At 41.1% G+C, this 23,270-nt stretch overlaps 1 protein-coding gene across 2 annotated transcripts in view; it reads left to right on the plus strand.

Moving 5' to 3' along the window:
- LOC122808684 overlaps window positions 1–23,270 on the plus strand; it is a 91,739-nt gene that overhangs the window by 24,539 nt on the left and 43,930 nt on the right. For both annotated transcript variants that reach the window (XM_044079665.1, XM_044079664.1), the window contains exons 3-4: window positions 455–547; window positions 11,491–11,620. In XM_044079665.1, the coding sequence (XP_043935600.1) occupies window positions 455–547; window positions 11,491–11,620 (223 nt within the window). The remainder of the gene's footprint in view (window positions 1–454; window positions 548–11,490; window positions 11,621–23,270) is intronic.

The following is a 23,270-nucleotide window of genomic DNA, read 5'->3' on the forward strand; positions in this document are numbered from 1 at the left end:
GCTCCTCCTAGGTTAAATCTGTCTGAAAAACTAAGCAGATTCTGGGAACTTCTGGCTTAATGCACTTATTTTCTTCAGCCAAGCTTACCACAGTAAAGCCCACAGATTCCAGCAAATTTTCTGGCCTGCCTTGGAGAGTATGCATTGTAATGCTTTAATAACGGTTTCAAATGCCACACCACAAACTAACCTTTTTGCTGTCTTGCTTGTACATATGTCTCTCTGAATATGCTCACTTAGAGGTGATGTTTGCATGATGTGTGTAATAGAACCATCTAGTATAATCATTTCCTGTAGTGTTTGCATCTGCTTGTAACGCTGACTATGGCTGAAAAAGATCTTTGGACTGACCAGCCCACCTACCCAATTAATAAGTGTGTAGAAAAATAACCCCACTTTTTTTAGAGTTTATTTTGTCATTTATCAACTAGTTCTAATTCTGCTTCTTTCAAAGGTAAAAACCTGGTTTCAGAATCGGAGAACAAAATTGAAGAAGGAACAGCAGGCCCGTAAATGGTCTCTGGAAAAAGAGAGCGACTCCCTTCAGGTAACAAACTGTTGTAAACTATTCAGTCTTATGGCCCCTACTTACCAGTTTATCAGCTCATTACTTTTTCATTTCACAGTCATCTGGCAGTCGTACAGAAAAGTAAGGTAAATCATATGATTTTGGTCATTCCATGATTTATTTGCATCACCCCAATCCATCTATAGATTACTATTGTGCACTGAATTCTAGAGAAGAGAGATCGCAAAGGTCTCATCTCAAATTACTTTACAGTAGATGGACTATATTCTACAAATCATTGCATTATCCAACAGGTTCACCTCATCTATGATTATTACATTTCAGACATTGTTTCTTGTGAACCTTGACTCTATTGACTCTAGATGACAGTCACTGTGTAAGTGCCACCCCAACCCCGTGTGCAAAAAAGATCAGAAACAGGGTAGTGGATGGATTAATGGAATTATGGATGGATGGAGTCCTAATTTATTACTTGCAAATTAATTTTCTGATGCCAAGTCATGTAATATGTACCAGAACATAGTTGATGCTTGTGACCTATTTCATTTATGTTAAAGACTGAGTAAATGCTTCTGATATGTCTATAAATTAACATGTTTACTTACTTCTAAGGCACAATATTCTAAGCAATAAACATGTCAATGTTTAAGATAACTATACCCTTCACATAACAGCCCTTAGTAGCTTCCATTTTTTTTTACTTCTAAGAACTCCTCATAAGTTGATCATTCTCTTGTGATCCTCTTAACCAGCACTATACCCCTTAAGACAACCTATAACCTCCCTGTTATATAGCTTTGTAGTAGCTAGATGCAATTGGGAATAACCTTCACTAAAGCAAATTCCATCTCCACAGCCAGCTATCAAATTACATTTTCTTCTTCATCCTATTCACTCAGATCCCAGTCTTCTGGTGCCCATACACAAACCCACCACCACCTTTGCTGGACTTTTCAGTGTTGGGTCTTTTCTCCAACTATTGAATAAATTACCTTTTAATGTATAACACTTTCTGTCATTGTACTGAGGTGCAAAGAAGAACTGATTCTATAATTAACACTCTGTATTAGGGGTGAACCACAAATAGAAGCTTGGACATTGGAGAGGCCTTGCAGGAGAGGGTGGGAGTAAATAACCAGCACTGACTTTTCCATCCTGGTGGTAGGCTGATAGTATGTCCTGTTGAAACACTGACACCTCCTGGAGACAGATGTGTACTGCATGCAGCACTACTGGCTAATGTGTGCTTAGCTCTGTCACGTTCTTTCTATGTAATGACCTTCATTGGGTATGGATAGGAAAGTGCACACCTAAAAGGAAATATGTAACACGTTCTCTCATGTCTGTAACACGTTCTCTCATGTCAGCCATTGGTGAAGGGTTTAAGTCCGGAAAAACCCCACTGACAGCTGCCTAGATGACTGCCACACCACACACGGCTCTTGCCTCAGTGATAGAGAATGAATGGGAAGCATTGGTACTGGCTAAATGTTTAGTGGCACCATGGACAAGAATAAAAATAAAGAACAACTAATCACGTTCTAACCAGACCACATATATCCAGCTTTTCTCCTCAGTTGGCCAATTTGTTTCTCAAAAACCCTGGTTTCTTTGGACACTGAGAAAAGGAAGATGGGAGTCCTGGATCATGGCTGCCATCTAGCTGGGGTTAGGAGATTTTCTGCATGCTTCTAGAACAACTTGACCAGAAAGCAATGCCCACTGTGCTACACAACATCTGCATACCTGTGATTCTAGCTGAAGAGCAATATCCTAGACCTGGTCATTGCCAACATGGGAAACCAGTGTTCCACACCAGAGGTCAATTCCTCGTTGGTCAGATCGACCTCAAGCTAATAGCCTAGACATCCACATCCCACCCCCACCCCCAATTAGGGAAATCATCGTAAAAAACTTCTCCAAAGCCAACTTCACACTTGGTGGCAAACTTCACGACACCCATGCAGATGGACAATAGAGGTATGACTGCTGAATCCTACCCAAATGCACTTTATAAGCACTTACACGAGTGCATGGATCATGCTATCCCTATTAGAACCAAGATGTTATCCTCCAAAAAAAGGAAGCCAATCTGGTGGTCCTCTGCCATAAACTCTACAACAGAAGAAAGAAACTGTTGCAAAAGAGTAAAATCCCATGACTGGAGGAACTCCCTGGTCAACCTCATAAGAAGCTGAGATCCCTCATAAAATCCTCCAAAAGCTAGTTACGAAAACAAAATTGCCACCAACTCTAAAGACAAGCACAAAGCATTCTATAGCTATGTCAAGAATCTCAGTGGTAACACTCAGATCTGCTCTGAGTTACAGCACAATGGTGCTAAATATACAGAACCAACTGATATTGCCAACATCCTAGCAGATAGGTTCGGTGCTAACTTTACCCCCCTCTCACCCCCTAGAGAGCCCATCTCTATACTGGAAGAATGCAAAGTTCCTATAATCAGGGCTGCACAAGTAAAAAACACTCTCCAAAGCCAAGAACAGAGCATCCATGGGACCTGACAATATCCATGTACCCACTGAATGGCGCACCATGACGGTTATCCCACTCCACAAAGGTGGAGCCACGATGGACCCTGGGAACTACCGCCCCATTTGCCTGACGAGCCTGGTCTGCAAGGCCATGGAACATATCATGGAACTCCTAAACAAAGGCATTGGTAATCTCTAAACTCTGGACCCTACCCAGTTTGGATTTGTAAAAGGCAGATCATGTCTCCTAAACCTGATTGACTTCTTTGAAGCAGTCACCAAAGCCATAGATGAGGGTAAAATGGTTCACATAGCTTATCTAGATCTTGCCAAGGCTTTCAACACCATTCCCCACTCTTGAATTATAAATAAGCTCATTAAATATAAATCCCTATGTCACAAGATGGTTTGCCAACTGGCTCATGGACAGAACCCACACTGTGAAAGTAGCGGATTCCAAATCCGACTTCAGACTGGTGACAAATGGAGTACCACAGGGTTCAGTCCTGTGTCCTCTCCTGTTTGGTATCTACTTCTAACACAGAAGGTCTTTGGCTAACAAAGTTCGCAGATGACTGCAAACTAGGTGCCATAATCAAAACTCCTAACGATGTGGACAAACTACAAAAGGGCTTCACTGAGACACCTGGTGTCAAAGCCATGGCCTGAAGCTCAATGCCAAAAAGTATATGGTCATCCCCTTTGGTAAAAACTCTGTACCCATGAACTACCACAGCGCTGGTAGTCTAATGCCGAAAATGTGATGAGGCCTTGGGACACAGGTGGGCAGTAGTCTATCCTTTGATAATCACATCGCCACAGTGGTCAGGAAATCCTTCTACGTGGCTCATCTCATCACAAAAGGATTCTCATCCAGAAATAAAAGAGGTCATTCTTCCCCTCTACTCATCACTCATTAGACCCATTATAGAGTACAATGCCCCTTTTGGTATGTACCTCACAAGACATCTACAACTGGAAAGATCACAGAAATACCTCACAAAGAGGATTACTGGCCTCAAAACAGATGCCCTACGCAGACCGTCTCAAAAAACTACAGCTTTACTCCGTTGCATATCGCCTACTCAGGGGCGATCTCTGCCTAACATACAAAGCTATGTCAAACCCAGAGCTGTTGGACATGCTCCACTTAAAGAAATCCCAATCCCTCTGAGCTACATGCTCAAGGGACCTAAACCTTGTCACCACAATAAATAGAACATGCTGGAGGAATAGATTTCTGTCCCAGAGACTTCTCATACTCTGGAACAGGCTACCTATCTATATCAAACAGAGCTCCTCATTAGCACTCTTCAAGAAAAATCTTGATGATTGGATGGGAAATGGAAAAATCTTGATGATTGGATGGGAAATGGGAAGTTCACCCCGGGGATCACTTCTGTGGCTCTGCTCGACAGGGGCACAGGAAAATAATTTTCTTGGGTAGCGAAAGCCAGGGTACATTTTTTTGACTAAGCTTATATAGGCCCTAGGGCCAATAGCCTAGTACCTACCTATGAAGAGCATGAATGTTTTTTGGATGGTTTGTTATCCCAGGAGGAGGTGTGATGAAACCTCTTGGTTTATGCTCCAACTTTTTCTTCATAGTCTGTACAATATATTCCAAATATATTATATATATATATATATATATATATATATATATATATATATATATATATATATACTTCTCCCTTGGACATACTGGTTTTGAATCCTTTGAATCCTCCTCTCAGAAATTTGCTGAATGTGGGAAATTACTGTATCCATTTATGCTTAGGGCTAACCACTGGTCTCCCACCTCTGTGTATGTCTGTGCATGAGTCTCCCACCTCTGTAGTCCAGCAAATGGTTCCACTAGTCATTGATGTACATCATGATGAGGTTAAACTTGGAAGAACACACTGTTGCAGAATTACAAGGGAAACATTTGCTTCATGAAATAAGTCCATGCTGGAACACACTTGGAAATCGCACTACTGATGCTTTACTATAGAAGATAACAACCAGTGAGGTCATCTTTGCTGAGATTTGCTTGATGCAGGTCATCCAGTTTAAACTGTATGAGGTGTAGGGGAACACCAGTACCCTTATCTTGAAGAAGAGAGCTGAAGTCTCACATTCAGTCATATATTTTGCTTTGGCCTTATTCTATGAAGTACCCCATTGATTCAGTGCGTGCCCTTGACTTATCAGAGTAATCAAATGCAGTACAACATTTCCTGGCAGTCCACACCCTTTGGATAAATCAGTTCCCCCATTTTTTGTAAGTAGTTCATTTGTTGCAAGAATTGGACAGACTGAAGCTATTTGTTCATTTCTTCATTGCTGGTTGTTAATCTGATATTTCATGGCTATATTTCCAGTACCTCCATGGAGTGGCCAAAATCATTCTTAAGACCTTAGAAATGCATGCACTTTTCCGTGAATATTTTATGAATTTTGGAGTTCTAAAAACAGAGGTGGCTAACTTCATGACACCCATGCAAATGGAAGATAGGTGCATGACTGAATCATACACCAATGCACAGTATAAGGACATACACAAGTGCATGGATGGGCCATACCAAACAGAACCAAGACGCTCTCCTCCAAAAAAAGGAAGCCAATCTGGTGGTTCCCCACCATAAAAACTCTACAACAGAGAGAGAACTGTTGCAGAAGAGGGTGATGTCCCAAGACTGGAAAAACTCCCTTGTCAGCTTCAGCAAAAAACTTGATCCATCATCAAATCCTCTAAAGCTAGCTATGAAAACAAAATTGCTGCAGATTCTAAAGACAACCACAAGGCATTCTATAGTTCTGTCAAGAATCTACATGGCAATACTCAGATCTGCTCTGAGTTACAGTACAATGGCAATACATATACAGAACCAACTGATATTGCCAACATGTTGGCTGACAGGTTCATTTACCCCCTTTCACCCCCTAAAAGGCCTATCACAATACCAGAGGAATGCAAAGTCCCTATTATCATGGCTACACAGGTAAAAAACTCTCTGTCCAAAGCCAAAAATACAGCTTCCATGGGACCTGATAATATCTCTGGCTGTGTTCTACATGAATTACAAAGTGAACTGGCACCACACCTGAGTACCCTGTTCTCACAGCCTCATTTCAGGCTTTGTTTCTTATGAATGATGCACTACTATGGTCATCCCACTCCACAAAGGGGAGAGAAACTACAGCCCCATTAGCCTGACAAGTCTGATATGTAAGGCTATGGAGCACATCATCATGGACCTTATAAATAAGGACATGGGGAATCTCCAAGCTCTGGACCCCATGCAGTCTGGGTTTGTGAAAGGTAGATCATGCCTGCCTGCCCAACCTAATAGACTTATTTGAGTCTGACACCATAGCTGTGGATGAGGGCACGGTAGTTCACACAGCTTGCCTACATCTTGCCAAGGCCTTCAACACCATCCCTCACTCAAGAATAATAGACTCCTTAAATGAGGCATAAACCCCCTATATCATAAGATGGGTTGTCAACTGACTCACTGATAGAACCCCCCACTGTGAAAGTAGCGGACTCCAAATCTAAATACTGACCAGTTACAAGTGGTGCTCCACAGGGAGCAGTCTTAGGTAATCTCCTGTTTGGCATCTACTTCTCTGAAGTTCAAGCCAACACAAGGGATCTGGCTGACCAAGTTCGCAGATGATTGCAAACTGGGAGCCATTATTGATTCTCTAACTGATGTAGGCATTCTACAAAAAGGCCCCACTGACACCAATGACTGGTGCCAGAACCATGGCCTTAAGCTCAATGCCAAAAAGTGCATTGTCATTCCCTTTGGGAAAAATTCAGTGTCCTTGAACTACCACATAGGTGGTAGTCCGGTAAACACTAAAGGTGTGATATAAGAGACCTGGGGACACAGGTTGACAGCAACCTCTCCTTTGATAACCACGTTGCCACTGTAGTCAAAAGTCCTATGTGGCACATCTCATTTTAAAAGGTTTCTCATCCAGGAAGAAAGAGGTCATAATCCCTCTCTACTCGTCCCTCATTGGACCTATTATAGGATACAGTGCCTCATTTGGTGTACCTCACTAGACACCTACAATAACGGGAAAGGCCACAAAAATACCTCACTAAGAGGATCTTTGTCCTCAGACACATGCCCTATACGGACAGACTAAAAAAGAAACTCCAGCTATACTCTCTCTTTTCACCTACTTAGAGGTGATCTCTGCTTGACCTGCAAAGCTATGTCTGACCCAGAGCTGCTAGATATGCTACATCTAAAGAAATCCCAATCCCTCCATGCCACACGTTCCAGGGACCTAAATCTCATTGCCACAATAAACAGAACATGCTGGAGGGACAGGTTCCTAACCCAGAGACATCCCATACTCTGGAACAAACTTCCCATTCACGTCAAGCAATGCATTTCACTGGCCCGCTTTAAGAGAAATCTTGACTAGTGGATGGGCAATAGGAAGTTCACTCCGGGGATCACTTCAGTGGTCCTGCTTAATAGGGGCACTGGGAACTAACTTTGGGCAGCATGATGCCAGGGAATCTTCGGCTAGGCTTTTATAAGCTCCAGGGCCATTGGCCTAGTACACACCTAGGAACCTATGAACACACAGCTGAGAAACTGGTATGTTTTTCAGTTGGAAAGTAAAGCCAGGCCCTTCAGAATGCTGTTGTATTAGTTGGCACAACCAGAAACATTGCAGAACAATTTTCATAAGGTCTGTGTTCAATGTGTGAAGTATTTAATGTTTTCTTTTTTCAGACATACTTGTATTATGTGCATCAAATATACATACCACACTCCTTTCTGTTTGTAATACAGGGTTATTTGTGCAGCCACTTGGTTATGAAATTAGTTTAGTAGTGTGGTTAATACTAAAGATTTTCTGAGAGGCTTTGGTTCAAATTCCAGATAATACGGTTTTTCTATGTGTTGCAAAAGCATGCCCACCTTCGATGCACGTTTTTTTTTCTTGATCCTCGTCTGTCATATTTTGACAGATTTGATGAACCATTCTTGAGCCAAGTGCGGCATATCCTTGCACATTTCCCTGATTAATTTCATGGCACATGGTGGGTATAACTTACTGGATGTATGACTTTAAAGCTAATGTGCTAATTACAGAAAGCTGTGTGACCTACATTTCTTCTAGATGATACTTGATGACCTTAGATCTGATGGCAGATTCAATGTTTGTCATATTTACATCCAGATAGGACACATGAAGTAGTTGAGGTCTCATAGAAGTACAGAGAACTGAAGAAATATGTCTGCATAACTGAAGCATGTATTTTGAAGAGTTCATGCTTTGAATAGCAGAAGGATGATTCAAAGTGGAAAATGGCCATCTGCAGACATTTTGAATTCTCTCACTGCATAGTTTATTTTATTTGAGAACTGCAAGGTTTTTATCCAGAATTTCAACACTTTGGATCCAGAACTTCTGTGTAGTCATTACAAGGGGTTGAGCTCAGAAGCACACAATGGCACAATGTCACATTTCTGTATGTCACTGTCACCGGGGAAATGCGCCTAAAGGTATTTAACATTTACTTTTTTCTTAAAGAAGACTAGGATGAAATAGTAGCACTTGGATTCAGGAATTAATGTGGACCTAGAATGAACTTTACTGTTATTTGCCATTTGTTGTTCGTAAGCCTGTGAGTCACTATGTAAAGGCAATAGGTGCTGAGATAAGTGGGCTGAAAACAGAATCGCGCATTGTAGGTGAACCGCATAATTCACTAATAACAGATGGCGCATTGTGGTCTAAGAAGAAACTAATAATGAGGGGATTTACGTGTTTGATACAAAGTAATAACATCAAAGTCTTAAAGTCCATATCCTGAAGTTAAGTAGTAGAGTAAGTGGCTGAACTGAGATACCGTGTTGGCCATGTGAAAGATAACTGTAGCAAGAAATTAATCAAACTTCAGGAAGTGTTTATAACCAGGTGTTTGTAACCAGTCCCATCACAAGGAAATAGACTGAAAATTGTAATAGTTAACAGGTACTGAGAGAACACTCTGGTCTATATTATATGAACAAAGCTTTATAACTTCGAATATCATATGATCAACACCATATGGTCAAAGTTATAAAACTTCGAATAGTGAAAATAAAAGAATGAACCCTAAACTAAGGGTTGTAGGCAGGGGGGCAAGCCCCCCTGCACCACCTGTACCCCCCGCTCTTTAAATATAACAACTCCGAGACCGCACTATATTGCGGTAAAGGGAAGACCCCCCACATAGGCACAGGGGGGCTTGCCCCCTGCTTTAACACATTGGGTTACTTTTTTTTTTTTTAACTATTCGAAGTTTTATAACTTGGTGTCGATTATATGGTATTCAAAGTTAAACTTTGTTCATATAATATAGACCCAGATAACTCCTCTAGTTTGGTGTTGCCCTTTAGTATCTTATTGGATCAGTATGTATGAGTCCTTGATTTATCAAAATCAAATACAGTATAACACTGTAGCTGTTGTCCAGCAAGAACTGTAACAGAGGCGATATCAAATGTCCAGTGTAAATAGTCCTGTAAGTTCTCCAAATATTGAAGACCACTGAAGAAACAAGGTAGCTACATTGATAATTCCAGAAATTAAAATCATGATTCTATGGACGTGAAAGTTTCATTTATTTAATATGCATTTTAATATTAGCAAAAGTACTATTCCGATGTAAATAACCAATGACCTGCTTATTACAGAGTAAAGGCAAATTTTAAATAGTCTGTATAATTTGTAGTAAATCATTTGCATGGGGGTTGGAGTGTTGCATCAGCTGTCACCATTTCTCTTGATCCATGGTCATTCTCCTACCTGTGACAGTCATGTATGACTGTCACATGTCTTCTTTCATGCAATCCATCCATCTCCTTTGCTTTGCATCCTCATCTTCCTTCTTGTCTGTCCCAAACATTTATTTATTTATTTTATTTATTTTACATTTGTTAACCGGGCTAGTCTAACTGGATATATTTCCATTTTCAGTAGAGGCCCGGGGAGAAAAGCTCCACATAGAGATAAACACAGTTACATAATATACAAAAAATGAGCGTGGTAAAAAGGAGGTGGGAATATGCAAATATACAGGAAGACATCACAGGATTTAATATTAGCATAACATAATAGGATTCATCATTCTCACACAAAAAATAAAAATTAAACTTATTTCACATTATTTTATAGGAAGGATATATAAGGAGAGTATGAGAGAGAGAAATATACAGAATAAAAAGAGAGAGTACAAAAGAGAGAGTACATCAGTAAAAAATATACTTTCAGTAAAAAGAAATGCACCTAAAGGAGGAGAAGGAATATTAGAGAGCTAGCACTTATAAAGTGATGATAGTAAAGCTAGTAGAAGAAAAGGAGAGGGAGATTTACCAGGTTGTCTTCTACTTTCCTGAATGTATGACTGAACCGCAGTAATCTGTAGTCCTTGACCTTCTCTACAAACATTGATACTTTTGCTTCTGCTTTGATGCCCTCATTTCTTCAGCTGTCCCGCACTGTGCATCGTCTACCTCCCTTTGACACTTCTCTCCATCACTCAAGTTTCTTCTTCTGCTCTACCTTCACTGACCACATTTCAGTACCATACAGTACTACTGGCTGCACCATTATATTGTATACCTTACTTTTCAGCCTCTTTGGCATTTTTTTGTCACATGTTACCCCAGGCATGAGTTGACTGCAGTGCCTCTGTCTACGTAAGACAAAGCTCTCAACTGTCCAGATTTTTGCCTCATATTTTTTGGTCTGTTCTTCATAAAAGTTTTGGTTTTCCGACAAACCATTGAGGATTAAAGTTACCAAACAATAACATACATTTCTGTCCCAGATTTTGAGCCTTTGTCCACCATTTTTTTTGGCCTTGTCCAGATTTATTGTACTTCAAGGATGAGAGGTATAATGTATGTATTATCTTGCATCCCCTTTTTAATTATCTGGGCATTTATCTTTAGATGCTAATGAGCTAGCTGCATGTTTATGGTACCTATCTCCTCTACTGATCTTACCCCAGATATGACCTCATGCCTTTTGGGAGTTGCAATGTATCCTCGGTGTTTCCATCTTGTTTAGTCCCACTCTAAGCCCCAGAATAGGTGAAGCTTCCTCTATATTCCTGATTGTGAAGTTTCAGTCACGAATGATACAAAGTGCAGTGCAGTTGTCTGACTACCACCTAAAATTAAGAGTCACAATATGGTGGCTCCACCCAGTTCTTGTTCTTCCCTGTAAAACCACCGGGTAGTAAAAGCTGTTTTTGTTTCAGGATTTAAATCACAAACAAATCGCAAAACATGATGCTGTATTATATTCAAGATCACTTTATAGACTTCTAGCAGCTCTACATCAGCTGTTTCAGTTCGAATCAACAAAATTACTTCTCGCTTGCCTTGAATAATCATTTTTACTTCCCTTTATCTTCAGCGCTCTGTTTATTTGATCTGCTTTCTTACACAGATTTTCCAAACGGTCCCCATCTGTGGTAACAATAATGCCTGGAGAAGACAGATACCAGAGGAGTACTCCAATTACAGTTACAATGGAGATTACCTGATGGCCCCTTTTCAGTGGTTCCAAGGTACAACAGGTGAGCTTTATATATGTCTCAGTAACAGATGTGTAGATGTGTATACATTTGTGGTGCTTAGTAGAAAAGAGACAGTAATCTGGGAATAATATTTTTGGTTTGTGTATGTTTGTTTCCATATGTTTCTTTTTGTTTTTGCTGAATAGGTTATGGTCTGTTTACGTGGAGCTACCATAAGAATAATATATATATATTTTTATTGTTCCCCCTACTCTCATCAATAACTCAGACAGATGGACAATTCCATTACATCTCATCTAAAGGATGGCTGACTAGCACCTCTGTATGCTATATTGAAGTCCTAACTCCTGAAAAGGAATCCATACTCTTCGAATCTTCCAGAATCAAAGGAGGTGTGCTATTTAAGCCACTGACAGCTTTCAAAGGGAACTTTATGGGAGACTGAATACAGAGAGCAAAAATCTATTTACTGCAGAAATAAAAAGTAACTGCAGTTCTTATACTCTGTAGACTTGTACATAAGGGACTGTTGAAATGAAGTTAATAATGTTTTCAGATGAAGAAATGGAGTCTATGAATTTTAGACTAATTACTTGATAGCTGTTCTAAAAGTCTTGGTCAGATCATGTTGCACCATTTGTTTAGGTCCTTTCGAAACTAGTTGTGTAGGATATTTTCTATAAGTTCTTGTAGGCCAAGTTACAATGGTTTATAGCTGTCCAGCCATTGACTATCATATGCTTTGGCAACTAGAATAATTTAATCCTAGCAATGGTCTTCACTACAGAGCAGTGTAATAAAAGACAGAAGCCACTGTTATAAAGATTACAAGTGCTGCTCACATCAAAAATCCAGATTATGATTCTTGGGACCACCTACCTCTGATAGCTAAATAAACAAATGTGGTCTCTTCTGTCTCTTCTACCCATTATAGTTGCTGGTCACAAAGTAGATCTTCCAGATGCTGCATTGTGAGCTTAGCTTCCTGCCATGTTCATTCAGCAGCTGGCAGTATTCACACACAACCTTCAGAGACATAGCAAAATGTGCTTTTCTGGCAAACTATCCAAACTTCAGATTCCTGTTAATACACTGTGAGGTATTTCCCTTTGCCCGCATCTTACAGTGAGATAGAGCTGATTACAATATTGTTGGGGGTACATTGTGTATAGTACACTTTTTATGTGTTGAGGGGGGTGATTTGCACTGCACAGATGCACATTTTTTTTTAGGAAAGTTCTGATTTGAGTGAATGTAGTTTTCATCAACAGCCACACTGTGTTATCTATTATCCCTGAGCGGAGTATAATGAAAACCATTCATAAAACAGTTACATGTGGCATTGAGGTGCATAGGTATGTAATACCGGAGATGGAATATTGGAATATAATGTAATAGAAAATGTATAACCTTAGAAAGGGTTGTCTGTAACACAGAAAGGGATACATTTTAGGTTATTGGAATAACCATTTGTTAATTTACCTAAAGTATTCATAGTAAGCTCAAGATGCAGGTATTAAACTGCAGACTTTTAAAGTAATGATGTCAATGGCATTGTTGAGAGAGTTTTCAAGATTAGTTATTTGCTTCTTTACTGGATACTTGGACTGGTATAAGAAATGCTGAAGGCTTTAACAGGGAGAACAGAAAAAAAAAACATCTTGGCAGACAAATTTGTTTTTACATTTCACTGGACGTTGAAGGCCCTTTTCAGTCGCACATTATTCAATGGGTCTATATTTTATACTCGAAGGTACAGAATGTCGACAACCTTTTCACCGACACGTGTCAAGTGTCCACTTCAGTGAACGGCCATATCCTCGATTTCTTTCCAAGGGAAAGAAATTGGTTGCCATTGTTTTAGATCTGCCCTTTTCTCCACCGTACTGTGATCTCCGAGTTAGTATATTCAGTTGGGGTGTGAGGGGGCGAAGTCCCCCACTTAATAGTGTTATATTCTTTTTCTTTTGTGCGTAGTTGGGTCTACCAATTTCTTTCCCTCTTGGAAAGAAATCAATGATGTGGCCGTTCGCTGAAGTAGATGCTCGACACATACGTGTACCTTCAAGTTTATAATAACGACCCTTATTCAAAGGCCTTATTTATTTGTTACCAGAATAGTCTGACAAGGCAAACAAATGCCCATTTTCAGTTGAGGCCTGGGGAGAAAAGCTCCACAGTAGTTACAAGTCAGACAACATGCAGGTTTTTAAGACCGTATGCTACAGAAACATTCAAATAATTTAAAGTATTCATAGTAGTGAAAAATTGTTGAATGGGCATGCCTTCGTTAAAGGGTGGGCATCGGGCTGGCAACTTGACACCATAAAATCCAACTGCCAATCATTAGCGGACCGGAGTTCCGCTCTGGTGACCCCTAACCGGGAAAAGCCGAAAGACAAACATTCATAGTAGTGAAAAATTATTTACAAAATTGATTAGATAATTGATTAGATATACAATGTGCAGTATCTTTTCCAAGATATATTTCATAGGTGTGTAAAAGGCTAATGGCCCTGGAGCCTTTACAAGCCTAGCCCCAAAAAATTTGCCCACGCACCGTGTCACCCAGTGTTAGTTCAGTGTCCCTATCCAGCAGGGCAACTGGAGTGATCCTGGGGTGAACTTTGTTACTGCTTTGTTTGATATGAATGGGAAGCTTATTCCAGAGTATGGGCAGTCTTTGGGAGATGAACCTGTCCCTCCAACATGTTCTGTTAATTGTGGTAATGAGGTTGTGATCTCTTGGAGTGTGTGGCATGAGGGGACTGGGAGTTCCTTAAGTGTAACATTTCAAGTAGGGCTGGCTTTGTAAGTCAAGCAGAGATCACCTCTAAGTAGACAATAAGAGACTGAGAACAGCTGAAGTTTCTTGAGTCTGTCCATGTAGGACATGTGTTTAAGGCCTAGGATACTTTTTGTGAGGTACTTTTGTGGCCCCAGCAGCTGTTATAGGTGTTAGTCAGGTACATGCCAAATGGGGAATTATATACAATGATTGGTCTAATGAGGGATGAGTAGAGAGAAATGATGACCTCTCTATTCCTGTATGTGAATCCTTTGGTTATAAGATGTACCGTGTAGAAGGACTTTCTGACCACAGTGGCAATGTGTGCTGGTCAAAGGTGAGGTGGCTGTTGACCTGGGTGCCCAGATCTCTTATGGCCCCTTCAGTATTCAGTGGGCTCCCATCAACATGGTAATTCATGGGAACTAGTTTTTTCCAAAGGGGATAACGCATTTTTTGGCATTAAGCTTCAGGCCATGGTTCTAACACCAGTCATTGGCTCAGAGAGGCCCTTTTGTAGGGCGTCTGCATCACTTGGAGTTGATGACTCCTAGCTGGCATTCATCAGTGAACTTGGTCAACCAGAGTCCTTGTGTGTTGGCCTGGGCTTCTGAGAAGTAGATACCAAACAGGAGAGGGCTCAGGACCGATCCCTGTGGGACTCAGGCCTCAAAGTCAACCATGTTCAGCAGGCAGATTTCCCCTTGACAAGGCCAAACTGCATGGGGTCAAGATGGAGTGGGATGACTGTAGCAGTGTGCCATTCATTAGGGACATAGCCTGAGGTAAGGCTGTAATTGAACAGGGCACACAGATGTGGTGCCAGTTTGTTTTGTAGCTCATGGAGGATGCAGCCAGAGATGTTATTAGTTTCCATGGATGCTGTATTCTTGGCTTTGGACAATGCAGCTTTCACCTGTGCTTCAGAAATGATTGGTATCAGGCTTTCTTCTGGTATTGTGATAGGGCCCTGGGGGGGGGGTAAAGCTGGCACTGAATCTGTCATATGTTGGCTATATCTGTTGGCTTTGTATAGGAGGTGCCATGTGCAATAGCTCAGAGCAAATCTGGGTATTGCCTTAGAGGTTTTTGATATAGCTAAAGAAGGCTTTGTGGTTGTTTTTGTTGTCAGCTGCAATTCTGCATTCATAACTGGCTTTGGAGGATTTGAGAAGGGATCTCGGCTTTTTATTGAGACTGATAAAGGAGGTTTTCCAGTCTTGTGACTTGGTTCTGCTATAGAGTTTGATGGCTGGGGACCACCAGATTGACTTCCTTTTTTTGGAGGAGAGCTTTTGATATGGCAAGGTCCATGCACTTGTGTACGTGCTCGTACAGTGCACTGGTGTAAGATTCGGCAATCATGCAGCTATTTTCCATTGGCATGAGTGCCGAAAAGTCTATTTTTAGGACCCCAAAGTTAGCTTTGGAGAAGTTTTTCTGGGTGGTCAACTTAGCGGGGGGTGCAGGTGAGACCGTGATTTCCATGGTGATCAGTTTGTGGTTGGATTTACCCAGTGAGGAATTGACTATAGGTGTGGAGCAATGGTCTCCCATGTTGATGATAACCAGGTTGAGGATGTTGCTTTCTCTAATGGGGGTCAGAAAGAGCTGGTCTAGGGCATTTGAAATGATGATAAATTCCAGAAAGCGTTGGGCCTGTACATTGGTACTTATAGTTTGCCAGTTGATGGAAGGGTAGTTAAGTCACCCAGTATGCGAGTATTGGGTTGGACCTTGATAGATTCCAGGGTGCTTAGGAACTTAGAATGAGAGTCTAGGGACATGTTTGGGCTTCTGTAGCAGGCTTTGACTTGTATCGCCATCTTAGCTTGAAGTATCTCAGATGCATTATGCTGGGCTACCAGTCTAGAGGTGTGCGCATCCTTTAAGAATATGAAGACACCACTGCCTTTGGAGCTTCTGGCCATATTCCGAGAATGAAAGGTGTGGAATGAGTGAGTGCAGGGGTTCTTTCTGCCTCTTTAAACCAGGTCACCATTACAGCACAGATGTCAACATTCTCCATTTTGAGCAGAGCTTTAAGCAAGTGCATCTTGAGATTTAGACTTCTAGCATTGAGCAGCATGACCCTCAGATTGCATTTATAGCTGTTATGGTGGAATTCTGGTCTTTGGAACACTGCCTAAAAAGGGCACTATAGGGGTGGCAAGAGCCTTGGCCAGTACCTGGAATCCCAGGGATGACAGATGCAGGCCATCTCTGGCAAAGCATCGAGGTCCGTCGATAATGTTATCCCAGGTAAACAGATACTGGATCCCTTAGAATGACACCAGAAACTTAGCCAATTGTTGAAGTCTAGCATTTTCTGCTCTCACTGTGGTATGGTAGAATAGTTCTCAGGGCTAGGGTCATACCTGCCTGGATCACATAATCTGAGCGTTCCATCACATTTCTTTTCATGTAGTCTAGGGAGGTACGTCTCGGTCATTCACACCCACATGGACAATGCCTAAGTATTTGCACTTGTGGAGTGACCTGAGTGCATGTGTTTTTATATGGTGGATCCTGGCACCTGATACAACTGACTGTGACCTTCACCTTGCTCAACCTAGTGAGTGGGACATCGGTGTGCCTCACAACAGAGTCTCCTATGATAATACATTAGCAAAGGGTTTTGCCTTAAGGCTTAGTTTGAGGGGCACACTGTGGTGGTGAGCTATGTGTTCTGGGGTTGGTGTTGTGTTGGTAGAGTGTGTTTCTGTCTCGTTTCGATAAATTTTTTTTGAGTGCCTCCACAAAGGTGGGTGTATGGTGGGTTGTGATGGTTGGTGTTTTTGGAGGGTTATGTCTTCTATGTAGTTGATTGCAGGTGTTGACCTTCTCTTGACCAGCTAGTCTGGTCTTGGTTGGAGCGTGCAATGCTTCTAGTCTGGTCTTGGTTGGAGCGTGCAATGCTTCCAGTTAGTGCATCACTCGCATGTATGAGTCTTGGTAAGAGGAGTGGGTTGTCTGTGTACATTAGACAGTTGCCACACTGTCTCAGAATGCCCAAGTGCACCAGGTTAGCAGTAGATGGCACAGGAAATTGCCCTACAATCAAACCAGGAGAGGTGGTCATAATAAGTACTGGTGCTGTTACTGAGTAGGAACAAGTGTGCTACAATAAATGCTACAAAAGCCAAGTGCTAGCCGATTAAGCTAATTGAAGTGCAAGAAGTAAAAACAAGCATGTTTTAATGGAAAAATTGAAGAGCAGACTTTTTGCACTGGTAATAGTTTACCTCAGCTGAGCGCTATTGCGCGGTATGCAAACACAGGCTTTTAAACCAGAAAGTTGAAAGGGATGGAAAAACTGCCCAAGCAGCCAATAAACTACAATTTATGGACCAGAAACTACTCCTCTTGTGGTAGATAGGCTTCCTAGTGCTTACTACTCCCACTGATAAGCTATAAGGCTTCCCTCAAACACAAAAAGGTCGGGGATGGGTTCAAACTTATACAAATCTGTATCTGGACTAGACTAGTTACAGAAAAGGTGGGAAACAAGCTTAGAACTGGCAGAGCTGATAAGGAGAGTTAGGTAGAGTCTGATAAAGGGGGATTAGAGCAGGGTAGAGAAAAGGGCATGAATGAGTTGTAAGAAGTTGTAGGTAGAGTTAGGGTAAGGACTTAGCCAGGAGTACAGTACGAGCATAGCCATGTATCCGATAGATATTGCTTTAGCTGATTCTAGAATGATTTAGCATTTTCAGTTTGTCTAAGAGCTTTGGGTATAGAGTTCCAAATTTTTGCATTATAGGAAAAAGTACAGCGAGTCTCCAGCGGAGTTCACAACTTGCTTGCAGTTAGTAACAGCTTGTTTTGATCTCTTAGGGTTATACTGCTGGAGCATGGTGCTTAGGCTTGGACAATTTTCAGTGAGGTATAGGAATTTGTGGGTGGTCATTAATTGTGAATGAGTTAGGGAGTATCTTAGCTCAAGCCACTGAAGTTGTTTTGGAGATATCCAGTGGTGAGTTCAGTAGCTGTGGCTTGAGATGAATTTGGCTATTTTGTTTTAACACTGGTCTAATGAGGACAGTGAGGTGGAATGCAAGTTGATGAGTACGGGAGCTTCGTTTGGTGTTGGTTACAACTTCTATTTCAGTATTATTGGAGGAGGTGATGGTAAAAGGTAACTTAACTTGTACACAGTCATTATGTACATACAAACTATGCAGGTACATTGAAATATAAATGCAATTAACGTGTGACAAATAATGCAATACGTCAACACATGACACAGAACACAATGCAAAAAAGTGAGCAAAATACATTATGAAGAGCACAATGCTAAAGTATTTCAAAATTTAGAAGAAAGTGGAATTCTATATTTGTATGGCATAAACAATAACAGTTATGATATCTTACATGTTGTGAAAGATAAAGTTAAGGTAACAGATGTTATCGTAAAATAGGATGTGCTAAGAAGTTCAAAGCAAACTGCACATAGCAAACAAAATACCACAGTTCAAGGCAGATTAAAATATATTGAATAACACAAGTGTCCTTTCAGTTTTAAAAGTTTAATGCAAAGGAGAGAATATAATTTCAATGATAAAATGCTTAAAATCAGAGGCAATGGCTGGAAAAGAAAGCCTGTCTCTCTTGTTTGGCATTTGGTTGAAGTTGTATTGATTGGACTTGGGAGTACTAAGTAGGCAGAGTTCTCTGAGGAAAGCTATTAACTATATTAACTAAAAATTTGAATCAGTTGTAGTTCCTTTGAAAATGCATTAATTTGCAGTAGGTTAGTATATATATTTAAGGAAATGTGAGAGACTAACATAATGCAAATTGTGTTATCTAGTCGAAACTGTATACTTGCCAGAGGGACAAAACAATAAAACAGTCTGAAAAATAATATTTTCTAATGAAAACAAAATGTGTGATCAAGTTAGTGCAGAGGACCAAACTTGCTAATGAGTTACTTCCTCCACCCAGAGTACAGGGTTTGCATCTTTCTACATTCATTTGCCTGCAGTGTGACCCCTGGAAGTCACTTAGTCAAACAATTAAAAATGTGGGCTAAGCTCCTTAATTGTCTCTATGCCTAGCAATTACCAGAACATGCTGGAGAGAGAGATTTATCTCGGAGATTGCTGATCCTCTGGAATAAACTCCCAGTTTGCATGAAGCAGAGCTCCTCAATGGCCATATTTAAGTGCAACCTAGACAACTGGATGGGAGACCATAAAATCACCCCTGGGGTGGCACCTATATGCCTCCTGGACAGGGGTAGTCAGTGCTGATCATAGACTTGCTATGTGAATAATGACCATCTAACCAAGGTTAGTTAGGGAACATGAGTATAACATGGCTAGGATTGTAAAGGCTCTAAGGCCATTAGCCTAGTAACCTATGAAGCTATGCAGCAGAAGAGACAGAAGTCAAAATGGCTGTCAATGGAGGCTCTAGAATTGGAAGAGGAAAGGAGGAAACCAAAAGACTGTTGAGAGAAGGACATAATGTCAGTGAATGCAGAGTTTCAAAGAATGGCAAGAAGAGAAAAGATGGTATATTTAAATGGGCAGTGCAAAGAACTGGAAGAAGATAATAGAATGGAAAGACATGAGCTCTTCGAAGATCGGTGAAATTTTCAAATAAAAAAATGGGAAGGACCTATCGACAGCAGAAGTTGTTAAGAAGAGATGGCAGGAATTTATATAGGACTATATACAAGTCACAGTCACTTGACCCATCCAATGGTATGTTCTCTGATCTAGGGCAAGACATCCTGAAGTGTGAAGTTAAATTTCTACAAAGCCTTACTAATGACAAGTCTGCAGGAAGTGATGGAATTCCATCTGAATTTTTAAAATCCTGCAAAATGATAGTGTTGCTTGGAATTTGTCAGCAATTTTGGAAAACACAATAGTGGCTGTTGGGGTTGGAAAAGTTCACTTTTTTATATTCTAGTCCCCTAAAAAGGGCAATGCTAAAAAAAAATACTGAGAACATCAAAAATGCCATTTGCACAATGGTACCCGTTTAACATGTATAAAGGTAATAGTCATGGTCTTGTAAGCTAGGCTGCAGCAATATATGGACTGAGAGCTGCCTGATGTGCAAACATGTTTAGAGCAGGCAAAGGCACCAGAGATAAACTAGCCAACATTATTTGGATAACAAAGACGAGAGACTAGAAAGGTACTTAAATCTGCTTTGACTTTTGCAGATCACGACAAATATTGGCACATTCTTTAGAGAAATGGGGAATTCATCTCGCAGCAAAAACACAACAGAAGGAATACTGGTTTCAAAATTGGAAAAGGGCAACAAATCTGCATATTTTTACCCTACTTGATTTATATGATAAATAGACAATGTCAAATCCTACGATGTATAAATCAGATTATAGAATTAGTGTCCAGGTGAAATAACCACAGCAGTGATACAGCCTGCTGATGAAGGTGAAAAAACTGAATACGTGGAAGGAGTGATATTTTTTTCCTGTCCTCAAAGATTTCAGAAGATGATGATTGCAGCCAAGTATCAGATAAGAATGCTCATTGAATAAAGACCTCCTTAAATTTTTTTTTTTCCCTTTGGAAAGAGGAGTTTGTTTATTTTTTGCTAAGTTTTTCTAAGTTGTGGCAAGGATCCAACATTCTGAAGTTATCCATATTCTTAATCTTTTACTTTGTCCTATAGACAGTTGAGGCTGTGGGTTGGGATACTAGATCAGTGCTTCGTTGATTTTACTGTCTTTTTGCAGTCCTGAAATTAAGACACCTGCCTTTTGGAAGGAAAGCTAATGCAATTCTGTATGGGGTTTTAAGGAGGAAAGACAGGTCAACCAAGAATGTTATAGTTAAAGGTATTGTTTCCCATGCTAACATATGGCTGTAAAACGTAGGTTATAATTAAGCCTGTATATCAAAATATCACTGCGTTAAGCTATGGTTTGGGGGAAAACTCGAAAATTCTATGGGCTGCAAGAAGGTCCAATTGGTGCCTGCACTGATGGTATTGCTGAATAAATCTCTTATGGCACAGACATCCCAAGTTCAAACAGCATCTTTGGCACATGATAGCACAGTCAGAGTGGACCAAAGAGCTCATCTTGAGGGAGGAGGGAGTGCAGCTCCTTCAGGAAGAATGTATGCTGGTTAAATTCCCTGGTGGAGACTGAGGGCATATCGCTTTATATCTCCTGTAGAGAGAGGCAGGGCAGTCCTATCCACATCAATTCCTTATAGAGATGTGGAAATCTGCAGGGCTAATGCTCATAACCTGCCCAAGCAACAGGGACCTCCAAAGCAAACTTGCCCAAGCAACAGGGACCTCCAAAGCAGAAACACAAGCAACCTCCACCCCTAACACAACCCAAATGACACACCGCCCACAAACTCAGTGTGCCACTTGACCACAGCCCATAAGACATAACAACGTACTCAACACTCTGGTCATAGGTGACTCTATAGTTACTGTCAGCTGCCTGTCGGGTGCCAGGATCTACCACATAATGCATGCATTCAGGTCACTCCACAACAAGTACAAATATGACTCTGCCATTGTCCATGTTGGTGTGAATGAATGACCTGAGATGTACATGAAAAGGGACATGGAGGAGCTGTCCAATCTTGTAGCCCAGGCAGGTATGACCCTAGCCCTGAGTAGCATCCTGCCATCACCCAGAATTTATACCACAGTACAAAGACAAAATGATTGACTTAAACAATTAGCTAAGCTTCTGGTGTCATTCTAAGGGGATCCAGTATCTGTCTGCCTGGGATGACATGATCGATAAACCATGATGCTTTGCCAGAGATGGCCTGCACCTGTTGCCCCTAGGATTCCAGATACTGGCTAAGGCTCTAGCCACCCCATAGTGCCTTTTTTAGGCAAGGTTCAAATGACAAATTCACCACCATAACAGGTACAAGCAAGAAGAATCTGAGGGTATTGCTACTCGATGCTAGAAGTCTAAACCTCAAAATGCACTCACTCGAGGCACTCCTTAAAATGGAGAACATTGACATCTGTGCAGTGACAGAGACCTGGTTCAAGGCTCCAGAGAGTACCGCTGCATTACCAGGCTATAATTCATACCACACCTTTCGGCCACCTAACCTGCACCAACACTAAAGGTGGAGGCATGCCCATATTCATTTAAGGATATCCACACCTCCAGGCTAGTTGCTCAGCATAATGCATCCGAGATTATCCAAGTGCAACTAACTCTGGACAAGACCGCAATCCAAATTTTAGCTTGCTACAGATCCCCCACCATGCCCCAGGATCTCCACTCCTCATTTCTTGATACACTGGAAAATATTCAGGTTCAACACCCTAATAATGGGCGATTTTCAACTACCCCACACAATTAACTGGGAAAACTACTACATGTACCAATTCTTGTGCTCAATGTTTTCTGGAATTCATAAATGCCAATGCCTTGGATCAACTTATCCACATCCCCACTGGGGGCAGCAATATCTTAGACCTGGTTGTTACCAACATGGGCAACCGGTGCTCCACACCAGAGGTCAATTCCTCGTTGGTCAGATCCGACCACAAGCTAATCCCCATGACATCCACATCCCTCCCTACCCCCCCATTAGGGAAACCACAATAAAAAATGTCTCCAAAGCAAACTTCACTCTTAAGACAGAAGTGGAAAACTTCATGACACCCATGCTGATGGACAATAGAGGTATGACTGCTGAATCCTACACAAATGCACTTTATAAGCACTTACATGAGTGCATGGATTGTGCAATCCCTAACAGAACCAGGATGCTATCTTCCAAAAAAAGGAAGTCAATCTGGTGGTCCCCTGCCATAAACTCTACAACAGAAGAAAGAAACTGTTGCAAAAAAGAGTAAAATCCCATGATTGGAGAAACTCCCTAGTCAGCTTCAGTAAGAAGCTGAGATCCCTCCTAAAATCCT

The sequence above is a fragment of the Protopterus annectens genome, chromosome 8.part0 (assembly GCF_019279795.1).
Source record: "Protopterus annectens isolate FY-2018-M chromosome 8.part0, PAN1.0, whole genome shotgun sequence".
NCBI lineage: Eukaryota > Metazoa > Chordata > Ceratodontiformes > Protopteridae > Protopterus > Protopterus annectens.